The sequence below is a fragment of the Paramisgurnus dabryanus genome, chromosome 12 (genome assembly GCF_030506205.2).
Source record: "Paramisgurnus dabryanus chromosome 12, PD_genome_1.1, whole genome shotgun sequence".
Taxonomy (NCBI): Eukaryota; Metazoa; Chordata; class Actinopteri; order Cypriniformes; family Cobitidae; genus Paramisgurnus; species Paramisgurnus dabryanus.
In genome coordinates, this window is record NC_133348.1 from 23,219,052 (window position 1) to 23,239,784 (window position 20,733).

A 20,733-nucleotide genomic window follows, 5' to 3' on the forward strand; every position below is an offset into this window, starting at 1 on the left:
TCGATTTTTCAGAGAAGTCATTATGGAAAGGATGCACAATATTGCGTAAAGTGATCATGGATTACATTGTACTTAGACCTAAATACAACCTGAATGTGGCAGTGACATGGATCATATCCCCCCCTAATGTGTGCTTCAGTTTCTTCATTTTTACATTCTGACTTTCATCATTTGCAATGTTTCTAGCTGCATCTTTAGTGATTTTGCATAACATTTATATTGCCATTAAAGTGAACTAAACATTTCATTTACAAGAAAACATGTCATATGCACTTAGAGGGTTTTGCATCTGAACTCCCCCTTATAGACCGGTTACATATGACTCAACATTTTTTTATTGGATTCAAAAGGGAATGATGCAGTCCAACCTGGTCTCATGGGAAAACGTACCTATTTTACGTAGTGGTAATGTCGTAAGAATTTGTATGATGTGAATTGAAGAAAAACGTACTGACCCCAACATCACAGGCCAAAGCAGATTGTACTAAAACCGTATGAGATTATACGGATTCGCCAGTTTGTAAAATAGATACATATTGACATGAGATTATGTTGTGCAGTATAATGATTTAAAAATGTATTTGTTTGGGTATTAGAGGAGAGTTACGATGAAGTTAGCAATTTATTTAATGATTGTTAATGTACTTCTGTCTATGCCTTCCTCTGTCTTGCAAAATGAATGAGCTGTAGTGCCAACAAGTTAATCTTTTCTCTCTGTCGTTTGTCTTGTGAACAAAAAATGTCTACCCAAATGGATTTTTGCCTGCAAAAATGGGGGAAAAAAGAAAAAAAATGTGTGTAGACCAATACGAATAAAAGTGGTGCTTAGTGGGTAAACCATTTGAACCTAAATCTGAGATGGCATTGGACACACTGGAGTATATGTCTTTTTGAAGGCCTATAGTGCTACCATCTTCAGACTGCTTAAATACATCTTTTGGATTCTAGCATGCCCACAAAATGCATCCTATAGTAATCCCTCCAGCACACACTTGCATGTTTTCTTCAATACAACGCTCCACTCATGGTTCCAGGGTTCTTTAAGAGCATTCATTGCATCCAGTTAGGTTTTGACCTGTGCAGTGGTCCACATAATTGTTGTTATTAACACAGAGCCAAATGTTCTGATGACAAAACAAAACGGTGCATTTTTGTTTCTTGACCTGGTGCTTTTAACATTTCCTTAAGGTGCTACCACTGAATGTGGACTGCAGGACTCAACGTTGTAGCCCACTAAGCAGGGCCACCATCTGAAAGACCTGACTCACGGACACTTTCCTCTTTGGAAAAAGAAGCACCTCAACACAGTTTACAGCCAAACAATGTTTTATGAAAATATGGTGCCATTTATTGTATTATGTTTTAAGTTGCACAAAGAAGCATTGGTGCAGAAAATAAGTTGTTTGCTTCTTCCCCAGATTTTGTTTATTTTATGTATCTTTTATGTTTTAATAATGTACGGATGTTTTAAATCTGCACTAGGGATTCTCATTGGAGAAAAAAGATAAAAATGCATCATTTTGACATTCATTCACGGGCATAAAAGTAGTTCTGATAAAAGGAATTCGATGTGTTGTATATTCCTGTCATCTCTATGTCCTGAAACTGTATGTATTTCTTCTGTTATTGTAGCTCTGGTTATATATTTTGGTGGAATATGATCTTATATGGTTGTCAGATGAATTGCTGCTGATTTTAGAGTTATTATTCATGCTGTTGGAGACAGGTAATATACCTGACTGTGTTAGATTGTCATTGTATTTCTTACATGGGATATTTAAGAAAGACGGCACAATGGTATTAAGTAAATTATTTGATACTACTGTAACATTTCTTTTCTTAACTGACTGTACTCATTACTTATGTTGAAAAAAAATATTTATTTGATGTGGTCAAATACAAATGAAAGTCAATTGTTTGGTTTGATTGCCATTATTTAAAAACAACACTGATGTCCAGTAATGCATAAGATCTTATTTTGGGGGGAAAATATTAGTAATACTTACAACATATGGTGCTAATGTTGTTTTTGTAATCTTTGGTTTTTAGACGATAAAGAGGATATCATATTGAAAAAAGAAAATGTGAGCCTTACTGTAGATCTATATATATATGAGACTGTTCATCTCTGAAGACTGGAAAAATAAGTAAATAAGTATTTGAAATTGAGTACCTATACAAAATTGTATGCTTTACGTTTATGCACAATTTGCCCAGCGACAGATCAAAAGTGGTAATGTATATGTTCAGATGTGTATGTGAATGTATACTGATTGATATGATAGAGATAGATTTCCCAGAGTAACAAATTGTTGTTTAATAAAGATATTAAATTATTAGAATTCTTTTATCATCAAATTGCTTTAATTCAATGGTTCTCAAACTTTTTGGCGTGCACCCTCCCAATGTAGAGGGCATCCACAAAAGAAAATTCATGACATAAATAAATTTCAAACTTAGAATGTGAAAAAAAGTACATTAAAGGGGACAGAGAATGAAGTTTTTTTTTACCTTCTCTTTGTTGAATAATGGTAGTCTACCCGCATTCACAAACATACAAAATGTTCTAGACATGCAACATCTCAGTCTCATAGAAATCCTCTTTTAGAAATGTCAGCCAGAAAACAGCCCAATCTGAAAAACTGATGCTTATGACATCACAGGCATCTCACTGCCCCTCCACTTTAAAATAATTGGCTACATTTTTTTGAGTGGCAGCAAAGTCAGCCAATCAGTCATAAGATTGCAAGTTAAGCCAGTAGGGGGAGCCAAATAGGTGCAAAACCACTTGTTTAAAATCCCCCACCCTAATAGAGCTATCTGAGAGAGGTTTTTAGGAAGCTTCTAAGGCATTACAGACCCAAACAAAAAAAATTTTGTCTACATGTCACATCACAGAACAAGGATAAATATCCCGTTCAATCATTCTATGTCACCTTTAAACAATGTAGTGTTGTTGGTTAGTTGCCTTATTTGTCTGAGGTTTAATTGCACAGATTATTGAATTAATCCATAAAAAAAGGTCAGTACCCCTGGCACCATCTCACGCCCCCTAGTTTGAGAACCACTGCTTTTATTACATATCTAAATGTACCGAACAGGTAGATTCATGATGAGACAATACCAACTATTTTTGTCTCATCCTTTTAGGCTGAAGTTAAAACTATAAGTTAGAAAATAAACATAGTAGGCCTACTGTGTACATTGTTCCCATAACAGTTGCTACAGCTAGGTTACTTTTAAGCTAAACATCAAAAAATTTAACAGATACATAGGGTGTGTCTCAATCAGAAAAGGTCACGTGATTTCCGCTAAGGGACCACATGGGACCACCGATGCTCACTGGTTTTTGCGTTGCATTGTGTTGTGGGAATTTTAGGGAACGAACGTTCCAGTGCACTCGCAAGATTTTGCGTTTGAGACAGCCCTTAAAATTTCAGACTCCCTGCCTACTGAATATGGTAGCTGATTAAGACACTGAGCATTAGTATCTTGAACCTGATTTAGTACGATTAAACAAAATGAAATTGAGTGTAATAATAATTTTATGTTAGTTACCATATTGGCTTTATTACACTATAGTAAAAGTACTACCATTGTGGCATATTAATATTTAATTTACTAGCTAGTTTAACTTCAAATACTATCATAGTTAAATCTGTGGTTGGTTTTATTATGTTTACTTTAACCATTTAAATTTTTATAAAAGTTTGTAAATGAATGCGCTGCTAGTACATCATTTTTTCCAACAACATGTTACTATAAAAAGACGATATTCAACATTTAAGGATAATAACATTTATTTATTTTGTAAAACTTCCACAAAAAAATTGTTTGTAAATCTACTTATGAGGTTTTCGGTCTCGCAAAGCACTCTGGGTATACATCCTACGCCCAAAATGGCGGCACTATTGAAAAGTTTGCAGCTGTTTTTGTTTTATTTTATCGTACTTGGTCCGTCTCTTTCCACTTCTATATAAGTCCGTGTTTGGGGCGCAATAACGAGAGTGAGTGGTTTGTCTGTGATCCACGGACGCGTGATATGGATTTGTGTGTGAGTGTGTTTTGTGCCGGGGCGGTTTGTTTAGTTTAGGTTGGTAAAGCGCCACCGTTGACGTGTATGAGGCAGATGGCACTGAACCCGTGGACGTTGCTCCTGAACAAATTAAGTTAAAATGAAGAGCATCTGCACGCAGAGATGGAGGATGATGTAAAGAAAGTTAAAAAGGTGAGTTACCCCTAGCGTAATGTTCAGCAGTGGGACCGTACGTGCAGTTGATATGCAAAGTGAGTAACTGTAAAGTATTGGCCTAGCTACGAGTCAACAGCTGAACGAAACCCCGAAAACTCTCACCATCGTATTATTTATATCACTTTTATTGTCTTGAAAAATATATCCTCTCGTAATTTGATTGGTTTAGAAGGTAAATAGGTGCACGTTTTACCAAAGTAAGAAAAAACTGATCGGAGAATCTCAGCATGTCATTTTAATTTGATTGTCACACATCTCCTTAACGAAATGTAACTATGGGTTTATTACAGTTACAGTAAGCTATAATATTTGTTTTGAAAAGTATTGTAACCACAAATGTACTATTCATTAACTATAAAGACTGTTTATGATATCAGTATTAAAACTATGTTGATACAAATGATAATCCGCAAATAAACATGGTTAACACACGTTAGTAAAATAAAACTGTGGTAAGTTAAATTTTCCCTAGTGGCTGTCGTTTGTTAGCTTAAAGCTATGTTTCCTTAGATTAGGGAGGCAGCATCACATCGTTTTCTAATGTAACTTTTTGATCACCTCAGTCTTTTGTCGTGTTTTTCATATGGGTTTTTTTCTTATACACGGTAGGAATAAGAGCTAGGGTTGGACCCTTTAAAGTTTCAGACAGGATGTGACGCCCCCTGCGTCTGTCTGTGTTTAACCAGCATTGAAACTCATTACTGCTTTCCCAGAGTCTAAATTTAGCTCATCATTTTGTGCGACGCTTTTTGTGGGATTTTTCAGGAGTTGAACTGTCATTTGCTACTGCAATAAAAGCGTGAATGGTGTGTTTTCTTTATCTCTAGATAGAATGTAGAGAATTCTTGTTATGATGTGAACTGACAACATAAGATGTTCACCTAATTGGCCACAGGATGGGGCCTTTGAGTCGCTTACACTATGTCTGACAATAGTCGTTTGGATTACTTTGGACGGATGTGCATTTTAAAGCTACCTACAGTTCATATGGATATACAGTGACAGATATTTTATTAATCTAAACTTCGTGTTTAGCTGAAGGGAGGAAATCAAATGGTGATTATGTCTGGTACATAGTTTTTAATAATTCTAATAATTTGGTACTCACTGCCGTGGATCACAAGTTGTTACAGGTAGTGATGCATAACGACTAATCACGATTAATCTAAAGCAGAATAAAAGTTTTTGTTTACATCATATGTGTGTGAACTGTGTATAAAAATAACTTTGTATAGATAAATGCACACAGATGCATGTATATATTTAAGAAATGTTTACATCTACATTTGTATATTTATGTATAATTAATATTATATTTAAATACTTATTGTAATGCACGTGTGCATATTTTTTATACATAATTATTATACACAGTTCACGCACGCACGCACGCACGCACGCACGCACACACACACACACACACACACATATGATGTAAACAAACACTTTTATTCTGCTATAGATTAATCACGATTAATCGTTATGCATCCCTAGTTACAGGTCATAACAGTATAATATTTTCAGTAAAAAGTGTCATGTGTAGGGCTGTAACGATTAATCTTGTGTCCCGTTAAAAACACCTGTCTAAAATCGATTCTGAATTGCAAGGCTGCGATTCTGTGTTTTATGCACAGTTTGTTCGTGTACTATGGCATTTGATCAGTAGGAAGTCCTTATCAATTTAAAATCATTACGAGTCTGAGTCGTTTATAATTTGCATTTAAAAAAGCAACACTCTTTAAACAAAATCATTCAAAATATTCTTTATTATCATGAAAATACCCGAAACAATTTGAAGAACAGCGATATAAATATTCCTAAAGACATTTCCTGGAATAGTGTTTGTAATCATAGATATGTATAATAAAGGCTAGATGTCCTGCCCGTGCTGCTGGCCAATTGAGTGGAACGTCCGCATTTGGCGGCCATCTTACCACAGGCAGCTCGCTCACTCATATCATTGTGTTATAATGGTGCAGGTACTTTTAAATGACCTTATTTTTTTCACAGATTTTCAAACGACCTGTTTACAAGTACATGGTTATTTTGAAAAATTAAGACATTTTACACGCAAACGGAGAACTCGCCTCTGAATCCGATTCTTTTTAAAACTCCGGCCAGAGTGGAGATTTTGAAAGTCTTCGGTTGCAGGTAAACAGAGACAAAGGGATGTTTAGGCAGCCAACGTCACAGTATGTGCCAGAGCTCACACCTATGTCAAAAGTTCAACCTTGTTCAAAAGAGGAACAGGAAGTGATTTGTTGCTGTTTTTGGGATTCCGCTGACGTGGGATTAAGCTTCTCGTTACACCTGTATATACCCGGGTATGTGATGTGTCAATGAACACTTTTCTGAAAATTGACATGTGTGCACGAAGTTATTTTTGAAACCGGAGAGGTTGAAATGTCCATTTATGAAAATAGCCGCCCACGTGTAAACGTAGCCTCTGTCACACACGTCTGTCAAGACAATCTCTACCTTGGTAACCTTTAATAAACAAATATGACTTTACCATTTCTGTTTTGTCCAGGTGATGGTCACCAGAGGAGTTGTTTTCTGAAATGTCAGTGGGACAGACTCATAAAATAATTATGTACCTTTAGTGTATCTTTCCTTGCCTTTTCAATAATTAAGCAAGTGCCTGTTATGTTTGTCTTAGACAAAATGTAAACTTTTGCAGAATTTTAAACGCCTGCATTTGTAGAGTTTATACTAGACTAGTTTGTATTAACAGACTTCTTTATTCTATATAAGACACATAAGTATTTTGGTAGTTCCTCATTATTGTTAAATATGTCCAACTTAGTATGGTATTTGCACCAGTTTGCTATTTTGCAGCGCGCACACACTTATGTATACCCATATGCAATCCATATTTTCACAAAGCCTCCATTTAAACAAAATGTCATAATGGAAACCTAAAGCAGATCTGCATTAATTTTTATGTTTGTTTGGGTGTTTCATCACAGGAAGTGGTGGTTTCTGTTCTTCCTGACTGCATGAAATATAGTTTGAGAATGTGAGCGTTTGTGTGGTAGGACGCGTGTTTGTCGTGGGGTGTGGTTTCTCTTTCTGTTTGGAGGGAGCTGGCTGCTCTCATTTGTCACGAGCCACATGCGACCTGTTGCTCGGGACTGATCTTGAAACAGTAGACGAGTAGTCTGTTGTAAAGGACAGCTGCCGAGCGTTGCCTGTTTTCATTGTGTTGCTGTAGTGGCCGGTCATGGAGACGGAGGTAGGGTATTCTTTTGTCTGGAGCAAACCAGGATTCTTATTTTAAATGTGCAGGTCATTATTACCAATACTTACTTAGACTTTGAAAAACAGTGTGGTTGCCTTAACATTTGGTCGCCTGCGATTTTAAACCTTTTTCTGCATGCTGACATTAGTGGTGGGGTTTACCACACAACAAATCGCAGCCTTTTGTCCAGAAATGTTAATCATATTTTCTATTGGAGCGGTATATGGTTTTATAAAAAGCCCCTTAAGACAAGTTAATGTAGAGCAGAGACTAGTTGATTATTTGTGAAATCCAGGCTAAAGTCTCATAATCTAATCATGAGATTTGGAGCATCAAAAATGGATTTTTGTCATTGATTTCAATTTTTGACATGACCTTACTCAGTCAGTATTAAAGATATCAAGGTTATATTTTTACAAAATGATGATTTTTATACTAGACTAGTTTGAATTACAGACTTGACATTGCATATTTATTTTTTTGGTAGTTCCTCATTATTGTTAAATATGTCCTACTAAGAACAGTATTTTGCCCCAGTTTGCAAGATTATGTCCTTTACATAATCTACAATGATTTTATGTAAAACATTAAATCACAAATAACCAACTTTAGCTGGGTTTTCCCTGACAAGGTCACATTTTCTTGTTTAATGGTTAAGTCAGTGGTACTTTTAAGAGGAAGGGCATTGCATTTTAGTTCTGTTTGAACAAGATGTGGATGTTAAAGAAACCGCACGTTACAGAACTTGTCTTGTCAATGTAAATGCAACTGATGTGTTCGCAGGCTTGAGATTGTTGTGGTAACGGTTTGCTTCATCAGCGCAAATCACTGGATTCAAAGATATACTTAGTGGTAATTTAGTATGGAGTAAAGGTGCCATTTCTACAGAACATCATCATTTTCTTTGGTGAAAATTACTAAATGCATTAAATTTTGATCATGGTGTTGGTGTGTTCCTCTAGTCGTGACATGATTTCCTCTTTTTCTTCAGCCAGGTATTGTGTCTCCGTTCAAGCGGGTGTTTCTGAAAGGAGAGAAGGGAAGAGATAAGAAGGCTTCGGAGAAGTCCACAGAGCGCAGAGCCCTCCACACATTCGCACTTTCCCTTCCGGACCACCGCATCGACCCAGACATCCTGCTTAATGACTATATAGAAAAAGAAGTTAAGGTATATTACTTTCATTCTTATTCATGGTTTGTTGCTTGTGTTGAGAGTTAATAATTCGTCTGAAAAACAAAAATGAAATCATAAAACACTATAGATACATTTATAAATAAAGCTTTAATACCTAACGACTGAAATGAAACTGTAATTCCTTTGCAATTTCACGCACACACTACAACGTTGTCAAAACTGTGCCATTTACACAGATCAGCGAATATACCTAAAAACATTTAACTATTGGCGCTTTTCTATTGCATAGTACCCTACGGTTTGGGACGGGTCAGCTTACTTTTGTGTGCTTTTCCACTGGGTGCAGTACGTAGTACCCGATACTTTTTTTTTTTAGTACCACCTCGGTTTGGTTTCCAAGCGACCCGAGCTGATACCAAAAACATGATGCAAAAACACTGTAGATCACTGATTGGTCTGAGAGAATCGTCACTACCAGCGTCATCGCTGTAATGTAAAAGATTAGCTTCACCTTCGTGCTAGCTTGAGTAAACCTTTTGTCATCTGTGCTTTGCTGTAAACTTCCTTTAAGCGATGAAAAACATCCCCAGGTTGACAATCAGGGACACCATAACAGTGTTTTTCCAGACTTACAGTTTGTGGCGGCACATTTGACTTTTGTTCATACAGTAACCGTGATGTGAGAAACAGGTAGTAATAAACGCGATGTGTAAACATCTATTTGTGGTGGCCAATTTTAATTTGAGAAATGAGAAATGAATGTAAAGGGATGTATAGCATTCCAACGACGCTCTCACTTGTATGATTTCACAGCAGTAGGCAGCGCAAATATTACGACACGCCTATGACCCCTCCCACTCCGAAGTTTTACTAAACTTGATGGAAAAGCTAACCAAGCCAAAGTGAGGTGAGCTGATCTGACCTAAACTGTGGGGTGGAAAAAGCGCCATATGTGTGCTACGCACCAGCACACATACACTTTCTCATACAAATCGATAATAGAAATAAATAGAAACAATCAAGATGGCAGAAGCATCAAGCTTTCTTGTTAGGTTGGACATGAGGGCAGTAGGGCTGTCACTTTTTGTTTGAAAATCGATTGCACAATCGATCGGACCAACAAAAAAAAGTTTCGAAAACGAAAATAAGTAATCGATTTTAACCAAATATGTACACTATTAATTTTAAAAGAATCAAACAATTAAAAATATAGATGTAACAAAACTCACAAACAAGCAGAAAAAGAAAATAAAGAATTCCGAAAGTGCAGTAGGCGTTGCGAAAGCTAGACAGAAGATACCCAGCAATTTTACGCACCTATAGTTTCAGGCTTTCAATCCCTGCATCTAGTGTTTTGCAAAGAAAATGGAGGACAACGTCAATAAACCTGTGCAACACGAGAGAGCGTCGAAATTGTGACCTTTCAGGAGATTATGAGTTATTACAAGGAGCCACTATTGCGAGCTGACAGCGACCCGCTTTTGTGATGGAAGATTGGCAGTACGAAATACCCCCTCCTTGCGCAGCTGGCAACGAAGTACCCGAGTTTCCCTGGGACATCAGTGCGGTCAGAGCGCGTCTTCTCAACAGATGAACATATAGTGAATGAAAAGCGCTCTGCTCTTGACCCCTAAAACGTTGATCGACTTGTTTTCCTGACCAATAATTTGTAATGGCCCTAGCCTTTTTGCGCATTTCATTATGCCTGCCTAGTGGCACCTAGGTATTGTTACGTTTAATAAAAAAACACACAGCATGTTCTCAACTTCAAGTAAGTCTATTTAAAGTTTCATTTTTGAACAGTTGTTTGAAATGGATCGAATCATTATTTAAAATAATTTTTGAATTGCCTAAATCATAAAAGCAGCGGGTTGAAGCCTGCAGTAATGTTTTTCATTTATCATATTTTTTTCGTGAATGTTGCACTACTATTGCTGTTTTTTATTCTGTACGAAACTTAATGACAATAAATAAGAAATATTGCTGACTTGTGCGTTTCTAGCGCTCTCTTTACGTTTGTCTGTTATTTGGCGTTTATGGCTGTGTATCGCCAACAATTCCCCGATACGATACGTATCCCGGTACAAGGGTCCAGATACGATGCGCATCACGATACAAGACTATTTTGAATTACATTTTTGCTCAAAATTTAGTAACATTATTTTTATTATTATTATTATTATTTGTTTATTGTACATTGAATAAGCAGTGGTGTAACAGTTGTGTTTTTGCCATTCATTTATTAGCTATTAGAAATATTTAAAATCCCAGAGTTAGTACTTAACTTATGTTTCAGTTTTACAAAGATGGTGTCGTACTCTTGTTTCTCATTATTCTACATCTATGAATATATCTATAAACATGCAGTCAGACTTAATACTATTTAATAGAAATCAGATTATTAATGTGACAGTTATAGTTTGAAGTAGCTCTGTATCTCTTCTCTAGACGTACACTTTTCACATGCAAATCTTTGTCGTGTTTCTTCTCAAATGCGTTAGTACTGTTTTATAAGAGCATGGCTAATAAAGCCTTATGCAGTAGTATAGGCTAAGATATCTGCGCTTTCATACTGAACTCATTGACTTTAATGCGCGCGCGCGCGAGAGAGAGCGTGAGTACGTGGCTCACTATGCAGACACGTGCGCCAGCGAGACAGACACGCAAAGTGAAAGTATACCCCGCCACCTTTAACTCTACGTACTCCGTGGGACACATGCGTCCTTTCCATATGGATCACGGATCAACAGCAATTCGTCACGTTACTTTCAAAAGTACATCCGAATCAATGCGGAAGGTGCTGTATCGATGCGCGCATCGTCAGGCGTCCATGACGATGTATCGTCGTATCGATATTTTGAACACAGCACTATTGGCGTTGAAAATGGAAAAGTCTTTTTAGACATGGAAAATCGATTTTACAATCGATTCAATGAACACTTGTATATTAAAAAAATCGAAAATGATTTTTTCACAAAAGTGACAGCCCTAGAGATCAGTTACTACAAGTGACACTGAACTGTAAAGTGGCAAAATTTGTAAATTTTGTTGGAGAAGTGTTAATAAACAGTCTGTAGTCTACAGTCCTGTAGTCTGCCAATGTTTTTATGGTTGTCAAGTACATGTAGACTGAACAACGCATAAAACGCATGCGCCTGACGGCAGTTTTCACAGATCTTTGTTTTTGTCATTTACATGGAAATTGTACAAACTAACACAGCTCACAACAATTAAAACTATAAAATAAATATTAAGAAAAAAAGAGCTGGGTGTGCAAACAGCAAGAAGGGGAACAGACATTCCGAGGGGAACAGGATCGTCTGCTATACGGGACATATTTAACCGTCTGTGCGTACAGAAAACTGCTCACTTTAGCGTCTTTTTGTGGTTAAATTGTTTAAAATCACTTAAGTGTTAACATTTGCAAGCCTTTAATACATGTGCAAATGATAAACTTTCCCTATTTAAATTTGCATATAAATCCACGAATCGCATGCGAGCCAAACCATGGGTACACCACTATTTATCACAAATTGCAAAATAATGTTCCTGCCGAACAAGCTACATAATCCTGTACACACATGCGCAACACGCCTGTACAAAGTATGTGTGGTTATAAAAATCGGGCAGTTTGCATAATGCTTGCGATTCTGATGAAAAAATTTGCATTAGACGTACTGTATGCTGCTGCTGACGTGTTAAAAAATGAAGTATGACCACAAGGCCTATCAGTTTTTCTCCATGGGTAAAAATAAGCATCCACATATTTTCTTGCTTTCTTTGCTTATCATGCTGCTGTTTGTCATGCATTGTAAAGCAACCTCAGGTTCTAGAATGACTATATGTAAAGTTAAACATTTATTTCTGTGTTTGTTCTTATTTTAGTATCTAGGACAGCTAACTTCAGTTCCTGGATATCTCAATCCTTCCAGTCGCACAGAAGTTCTGCAACTTATCGACAATGCTAGGGTAAGCCTGTCCTATCAGAGATGCTATCTCATTTAGTTGATGTGAATAACGTAATATGTTGGTTTGGTCTCATTTATAGTTGTGTAATGCTCTAAATGAGATTTTGGGTAATTGGCTTGACCAAAATGCGGCGTACATTTCTCAAATAAACCACTGTGGTCTCTTTTATCATTTGCAGAAGTCTCATCAGTTGGCAGGACAGCTGACATCAGAGCAGGACGCTGTTGTCAGTCTATCTGCATACAATGTGAAGCTCGTGTGGCGTGACGGAGAGGACATTATTCTTCGCGTTCCCATACACGACATTGCGGCCGTGTCTTACATCAGAGATGACTCACTTCACCTAGTGGTGCTTAAAACGGGTACATCATATGATCCACCAACAAGTGCTATAGTGTATTGTTAAAAACAGGGCATGGTTATGCTAAATAAGTTGTGTAATTGTGTTTGTAGCTCAGGAGCCTGGAGGTTCTCCATGTCACAGCACAGAGATGTCAAAGTCTCCAACTCTGAGCTCTCTGTCAGAGAGTGGGGCTGTGTTAGTGGAGGTCTGCTGCTTGCTTGTGCTTGCCGTCGATAACAAGGTAGGCTTTAATTTTGTTGATACTGTAAAACGCCCATTATGTGTAATGTGAGTACAGTAGAGTAGAGCCTTAGCTACATATATATTTAACAGTAAATTGATTTGTTAATAAATAAAATTATAGTTTCACTGTCACCCTTTGTGTGTGTGACATGATAAAAAAATGACATCAGTAAAAATTCACATTAAAGGAACGGTTCAACCTAAAATAAAATTCTACTGAAATCTAAAAATACAATTCTACTGAAGTCTCAAAATAGGTTTGTCTGACACACACACACATTTAAGTTAACCGAAAATCTTGAGACCTCTGGTTTGGTTTTGGAATCTCATTCGCATTTGTGTACACCCGCAACTTGCAAGGACCAATAGCGTTCGAAATTGATGAGGTCATTGACACCTTGGTTCACCCTATCCGAGCTGTTGCTTTGCCCTTTCCGAGTTGTCAATTTGGGGTCCTTTGAGGCCATGGTTCTCAAACCTTTTCAGCGTGCTGCTGCCCCCCTTGTGTACGGTGCAACTCCATTGTGGGCCCCCAAAGAAAAATTGACACAAAACATAACTTAAAGGAACAGTATGTAGGATTGTGGCCAAAACTGGTATTGCAATCACAAAACATGTGGCTAAAACTGGTACTGCAATCACACAGCTGGTGGCCAATATACAAAACGACAACATAAACATCAGTTGAGGGCTGCAACTCCACTTTTTCAATGATAATATCCTGGTTATACCACTGTTGTCAGTGATATAAGTATTTGAAATGAAAATGATTTCTTAATGTCTAGTGACATTTCAGGGCCATTTAATGATTAATTGATATAAATTTCTTACATACTGTTCCTTTAAACAAAACATATTAAATTATTCAGTTTAGTGCTGTTGGTTGGTAGCCTTATTTTACTGAGATTTAATTACACAGAATTTATGATAAATAATATATTTGATAAAATGTCATTAAACCAGACCCCCCGGCACAATCTCAGCCCCACCAAGAAAAGGCATTTGAAATTTTTTTAATCTCCTTATGTCGCTAGTTGCGCAATGTATTTTTTTCAACACATCCCATTTTTTAAATATCGGCCTCTACCAAATGGTTGATATGTCACTTAAAGGAATTCATACACATACTATTGAAATCAGAAAATATGAACTATAATACTTATTTATTTAAAAACATAATCAAATATATTTAAATATATTTAAAACTATTTTATTTATTGAAGTATAAAATATAAAAATATTTCAGGTTTTCATTTTAACACAGGAAATGAAATAAGTAACTAAAAGTAACACAAATAAAGTCATTAAATTCTTTCAAAACCTAAAATAAAAGAAGGCAATAGATATTAATACAATGTCATTTTAGGCTTTTATCTATGATTCAAGAAACACACTGTCAGAAGTGTGCAACCAGATTTTTTTCTTACTTGAAACAATCCTTCAAACAATATAAAACATCCTTTAAGAAGTAATTAATCAGTAATTATGATTTCCATACATTAATTAAATGAATTCATCGTATTTATAAAAAAATATCCAGAAGTGGCAAAAATACATACTTAAAAAATTATATATTAAATATAACTTGATATATTACGGAAGCCGAGAGAGGCCATGCACTATTATTATTTTTGCTTGCTTGTTATCTCGTGATCACGACTTAATTTCTCATGATCTCGAGATAACAAAAGTTGCATTCTTGAGATGTGATTAAAGCTTACGTGTACTCGATAGAACCTGTTGTTTTGTTTGTAAACAGCAAAAGCGTATTTTGCTAAATTAGCATGGATGAACAAATGAGATTTTACTTGGATCAGAGATTCGCTCAAGCTGAAATAGATTTGTCAATATTTACAATTTTACAGTGGTGAATTTAGGGACCGTCTTTAAGTTACTCAATACACGTTTCTACTTTTAACAGCATTTAAATGGAATGACTGAAAGTCAACAAACAGTCACAAAACCAACGTGTTTATGTGGTTGTCAGCTTTTTAGATTGTTGATATTTATTTAAATGAACTGTTAAATACAATTGAAGATAGAAAAGTGTACAGTACTACAGTCGTGGCCAAAAATATTGGCCCCCTTGGTAAATATGATCAAATAAGGCTGTAAAAAATTCATCTGCATTGTTAATCATTTTGATTTTTCTTTTAAAAAATTTACAAAAATGTATCCTTTCACTGGATAATAAGAATTTAAAATGGAGGGGAAATATCATTTTGAAATGAATGTTTTTCTCAAATACTCATTGGACAGAATTATTAGCCCCCCTAGAAATTCTTATTGGTAAAATATCTCTGAAGTATATTCCCATTCATTTTCACAATTTTCAGAACTCCAGCATGATTGTAAACACAAAATCATTCAGCTCTGGCTTCTGTTTCATAGAAATATAAAGAGGAGGGGAAACAAAGCCTAAATTCCCTTAATCATCCATCACAATGAGAAAAACCAAAGAATATATTTCTGATGTGCAGCAAAAGATAATTGATCTTCACAAATTGGTGAAGTGGCTTTAAGAAAAGAGCTAGAGCAGTGAAAATGAGCATTTCCATCATCAGGGCAATCATTAAGAATTTCCAACCATCAGAAAATGTTACAAAACTGCCTGGAAGAGAACCTATGCCTATATCGTCCTAATGTGCGGTGAGAAGGAGAGTTTGAGTAGCTAAAGACTTTCCTAGGGTCACAGCTGAAGAATTGCAGAAAATTGTTGAGCCTCTGGTTCAGAAAACCTTTTAAAAAATTGTCAAACAGAACCTACATCAACACATGTTGTTTGGGAGGGTTACAAGAAAAATTCTCCTAGCTCATTCAAAAACAAACTAAAGCATATTCAGTTATCAGTCATGACTGGAACTTTAAATGGGAATGGCTTCTATGGTCAGATGAAACTAAAAAATGAGCTTTTAGCAGCAAACACTCAAGATGGGTTTGGTAAACACAGAGAAAAAAAGTACCCCATGTGTACAATGAAATATACTGCTGTGTTTTTGATGTTGTGGGCCTATATTTCTGCTGGAGGTTCTGGACATCTTGTTAAAATACATGGCATCATGGATTCTATCAAATACCAACAGATAAAAAATCCGTAAGTGACTGACTCTGTTAGAATTCTTATAATGGGCCATGTTTGGATCCTCTAACTGTACAATAACCAAAACACAAACCTCAAAAACAACACAAAAATGGGCCACTGAGCTCAAAACCAAGCTTCTGCTAAAGCCATTCCACTCTACTGACCTGAACCCCACAGAAAATGAGAGGAGTGAACTGAAGAGAAGAAGCAACAACATGTAGCTGGGAATCTAAAAGGTCTGGAGTGATTCTGGATGAAGGAATGGTCTCTGATCTCTTGTTAGGTGATTTCTTACCTCATCAGGCATTATAGGAGAAAATTTAGACCTGTTAAACTGGCAAATGGAGGTTTTAAAAAGTATTGAATAAAAGGGTGCTAATAATTTTGGACAATGTGTATTAGAGAAAAACTTTTATTTCATAATCATATTTCCCCCCATTTTAAATTCTTATTATCCAATAAAAGAATAAATTTTTGTGAATTTTTTTAATGAAAAATCAAAAGGATTAACAATGCAGATGAATTTTCACAGCCTTATTTGATCATTTTTACCAAGGGTGCTAATATTTTTGGCCACAACTGTACTTTAGAGATGGTCCCTAAATTCACGAACATGACCGGCCAACTTTATTTATTTATTAAGTCTATCTACACATTAGCTACAAGTGTGGTAACCCCAACTCATACACATTACCAGTCCACTTCAAAAAAGACTAAATATTATGGACAGGAAATTACATTATGACATTTGGATTATCATGTCAGGATAACGAGAAAACAACTTTTGTTATCTCGAGATAGTCATGATCACGAGAAAACAAGCAAGCAAAAATAATAATAGTGCATGTCCTCTCTCGGCTTCCCTAATATATTCAATAAGAAATCACAATATCTGTGTCACATTCATAGCATAAATGTTTTGCCTTGTTTTAACATTACTTTAGCTTTGTCTACTTTTCCATAAAGTGGCAAATCAACCGTTTGGTTGAGCATGTTTTCGAAAAATTATTAAAAACATAAAAAAAAAATTTCATGGCACCAAGTAACGTGTTTTTTAAAGTGTAATGTGTCAAAAAATATGTTTACCTTGCAAAATTTCAACAAGAACAGTTCATATGGCGGACATCCATCTAAGAAGGTGTGTTGTGACAAGTGCTGTTGATTGACACACTGACATCTAGTGTTTTTTTTTTGCATAACATAGCCTAACCAAATAGGTACTCCTCTTAATAAAATATAGTCGCTCAAAATGTGCTCAACCATTTGGTCGAGCAGGCAGTTAAAGGGTTAAGGCCTTGTATTAAAAAAGCTGAAGTGACGACTTTTCTGAGGTTTGCTTGTAATATAATGTTACCTCAAATGTACTAAAACAGCAGTGGTGTGATTATTGATATGAGCATTGGTTTCACAGGCTGCAGCAGAAGAGCTCTGTCTTCTCCTCAGTCAAGTCTTCCAGATCGTCTACACGGAGTCTACCATTGACTTCCTGGACAGGGCCATCTTTGATGGAGCCACTACCCCCACCAGGCATATTTCTATGTGTAGCGGTGAGTGAAAAACTTTGTTTTCCTTTTGAGTCATTGTGGATGTTAGCTGCAGTCCTGGAGAGCTGCAAGACTCGACCAGATTTCTTGCGGTGCAGATTTCAGTCAGTTTCACCCTAGCACTTTTGGGCTGTCACTTGGTTCTTTTGGATGATGTAAACGGTGTTTTCTGATTTGCTGCTGAATGTTATCGTTATAAATGATGGGAGTGAACTGCTGCATGATGGTGTGTCTTTGAATGCTCGCTTACATTGGCTACAAGCGGGACTGCCGCACTGCAAGCAGAGAGATCATTTCTACTTGCCTCGGCAGAAATTGACTTCGGTGGACGGCCTGCTTTCTTTGGAACGATTTTAGTCCTTTGTGGCACAAATGCGCAAGCGGGTTTCTGTATTTATTCTCTGAAAACTAAACCAATGGTTTAAAAAAAGAACAAAAGTTATGCAAAAACACATTTTTTGTGCTGTAAGGGTAATTCACACTGATCCAACAAAAACATGTATTATAAATATGTTGGTTGTTGTTTGATAGATCAGTGTGAATTGGCCTTTTAGGCTTATTGCTGTTATGTTATCACAATACGTTATGTTCCAAGACTGAAAATGTATCAAATGCAATGTTTTTGTTAAATTTATCAGCATCAGCATGGCTTCATTTTAAATATATCTCTTTTTTTGCCATATGAAAGAGGACTCTTCCAGCCGAGATGTGAAGGAAGTGTTCGAGACGGAGGCTGACATGTAAGTATTGCTTTAATTGATGTTCGACATTATTTTAACAAGGCACATTAACCATTGTGTTGACCAACCGTGTTTTTGGGCAATCGCAGTTCGTTTCGAAGTTCTCTAGAGGCGGGGCACTCCTCATGCCCCTCCCCTTCCTCCACCCCCACCTCGCCGCAAACCGAAACAGTGAGTGAGAGTGAATTGAGTACAACGACTACTGAACTGCTACAGGACTACATGACCACAGTGAGTGTTTGTTTTTGTTTTTGTCTTCTACTTTTATGGTTTCACTTACTGAGCGCATCATGCATTTCGGTTCATCCTGCATTTCTCTGTGATAGCTGAGGACAAAGTTGTCCTCTCAGGAGATCCAGCAGTTTGCCACATTGTTACGCGAGTACACAAATGGGGCGTCCATCCACGAGTTCTGCATCAACCTGCGGCAGCTGTATGGAGATAGCAGGAAGTTTCTCCTCCTCGGTAAGTTTGCAATGTTAATTAAGTCTCAAGTCTGGTGTGAAGCAGTCAATTACATTTTTTACTGGGTAATAACACTTACCTAAAGCTTGAATTTAAAGTCTAACACTTGTTTAAAATCTCTTCATCTGTTAAATCCCCTTTTTTTATTTTAGGACTGAGGCCTTTCATTCCTGAGAAGGACAGCCAGCACTTTGAGAACTTTCTGGAAACCATCGGCGTGAAGGATGGTCGCGGCATTATAACGGACAGCTTCGGCCGTTACAGACGCACGGCGAGCTCCGCGTCAGACTCCACCACCAATGGCAACGGAGCTGCGGGTGGCTCCGACGAGGGAACCGCACCCTCCGAGGGCGACGAATGGGACCGCATGATTTCGGACATAAGCAATGACATTGAAGCGCTAGGAAGCAGTATGGACCAGGACGGTGTATCTTCTTGATGTCACAGCAGTATGTCAGGGACTTCTAGTGTGCTTTAGCCAATCACCACTTGATATAATCACACGGTCCATATTGCTGTCCATCAAATCTTACAATGCTGGATTTCAATACTGTACTTGGATACTGTATGGATACCACTTTGTGTTGTGCCATATGACCACAACGTTGATTCAGATTTGATAACCTGTGATCTGCACGAGCATCATCTGTTGCTGTGGACAGCAGTTATATTCCTAGGTTTATTGGCAGTATCTGCTACCACTAATGAGGACTGTTGGGCTGGTAGATGTCGCTCTTTCATGCTGATCTGAGACCAGTTGATCTGAGATCAAGTTAATACGTTTGTGGTTTAAGGAGTAAATATATTGTCTTATCAGCGTGAAGAAGTCAGTTCTACCTGGAGTGTGGAGCATTGCCAGGTGACCTTCTTGTTCTGGATGCCTTTAAAATGCTAATATTTGGTTTGTGACCCGATGGAAAGGAAATGCAGTGTATTTCCTATTGAAGTTCTGATCCATAGAGTTCATTTTAGACTTTTATATATATATATATATATTATCTGGTTAATGTTTATTGTTACACTTTTTTTTATAACGTTATAAGCATATTTTTCACTCTCGAGCATAAGAGTCTTTATTTTTATTCTTGCCAGGATTGGTTATAGTTACCCAATTATTATTATTATTATTTTCGTGTGGGTTTCTTCAGGTAGGAAATGTAGCACTATGTACTTTTGGTTTTGACTGAAAACGTGGAAAATTTGGATATGACAATGTCAGTTGTCTGACTGATCAAAAACTGCATTAAATCCATGTTTTACCATTAATTTCAGCAATCTAACATTGGTCAGTGCCTTGCAGAATAACTGCTCATTGTATCATCCAACACGGATGTAAGAAATGTAATTCTGTAATCTGTACAGAAAGTGACTGAAGTATGAGTTTATTAAAAAGTGCAGCACTTAAATCCTCAATTTTTATGGCTTCAAGGCTCATTTAAACATTTCTTAGTGAAACTAAATGTGTTTTTTTTACAAAAGCAGATTTACTGACTTCCTCTAACATTTCACATTGCTTATAGTGTTTCCTTTGGCCAAAAATGATATTAAACCCATGATTTACTCACCCCAAGCTGTCCGAGATGCATATGTCCATCATTTTTCAGACAAACACATTTTCAATTATTTTAGAAAATGTATTTGATGTTTTAGTTCATCAAATGTAAAGTTAGGAGGTCCACTTCTTCAAGTCCAATATATGTGCATCCATCCTTCACAAAA

At 36.7% G+C, this 20,733-nt stretch overlaps 1 protein-coding gene across 2 annotated transcripts; it reads left to right on the forward strand.

The window, feature by feature from the left end:
* The first annotated feature begins 3,890 nt into the window (after positions 1 to 3,890).
* Positions 3,891 to 20,427, forward strand: ccm2 (CCM2 scaffold protein). Of its 2 annotated transcripts, none has more exons than XM_065257248.2 (10): positions 3,891 to 4,228; positions 8,485 to 8,661; positions 12,514 to 12,597; positions 12,776 to 12,959; positions 13,051 to 13,181; positions 17,677 to 17,812; positions 18,498 to 18,549; positions 18,639 to 18,780; positions 18,876 to 19,014; positions 19,167 to 20,427. In XM_065257248.2, the coding sequence occupies exons 1-10, from the start codon at positions 4,199 to 4,201 to the stop codon at positions 19,451 to 19,453; spliced, it is 1,362 nt and encodes a 453-aa protein (XP_065113320.1). In that variant the 5' UTR covers positions 3,891 to 4,198; the 3' UTR covers positions 19,454 to 20,427. The 2 variants fall into 2 exon arrangements, with proteins under 2 accessions (XP_065113320.1, XP_065113321.1); XM_065257249.1 differs by lacking the exon at positions 3,891 to 4,228 and adding an exon at positions 7,354 to 7,487.
* Positions 20,428 to 20,733: the final 306 nt, after the last annotated feature.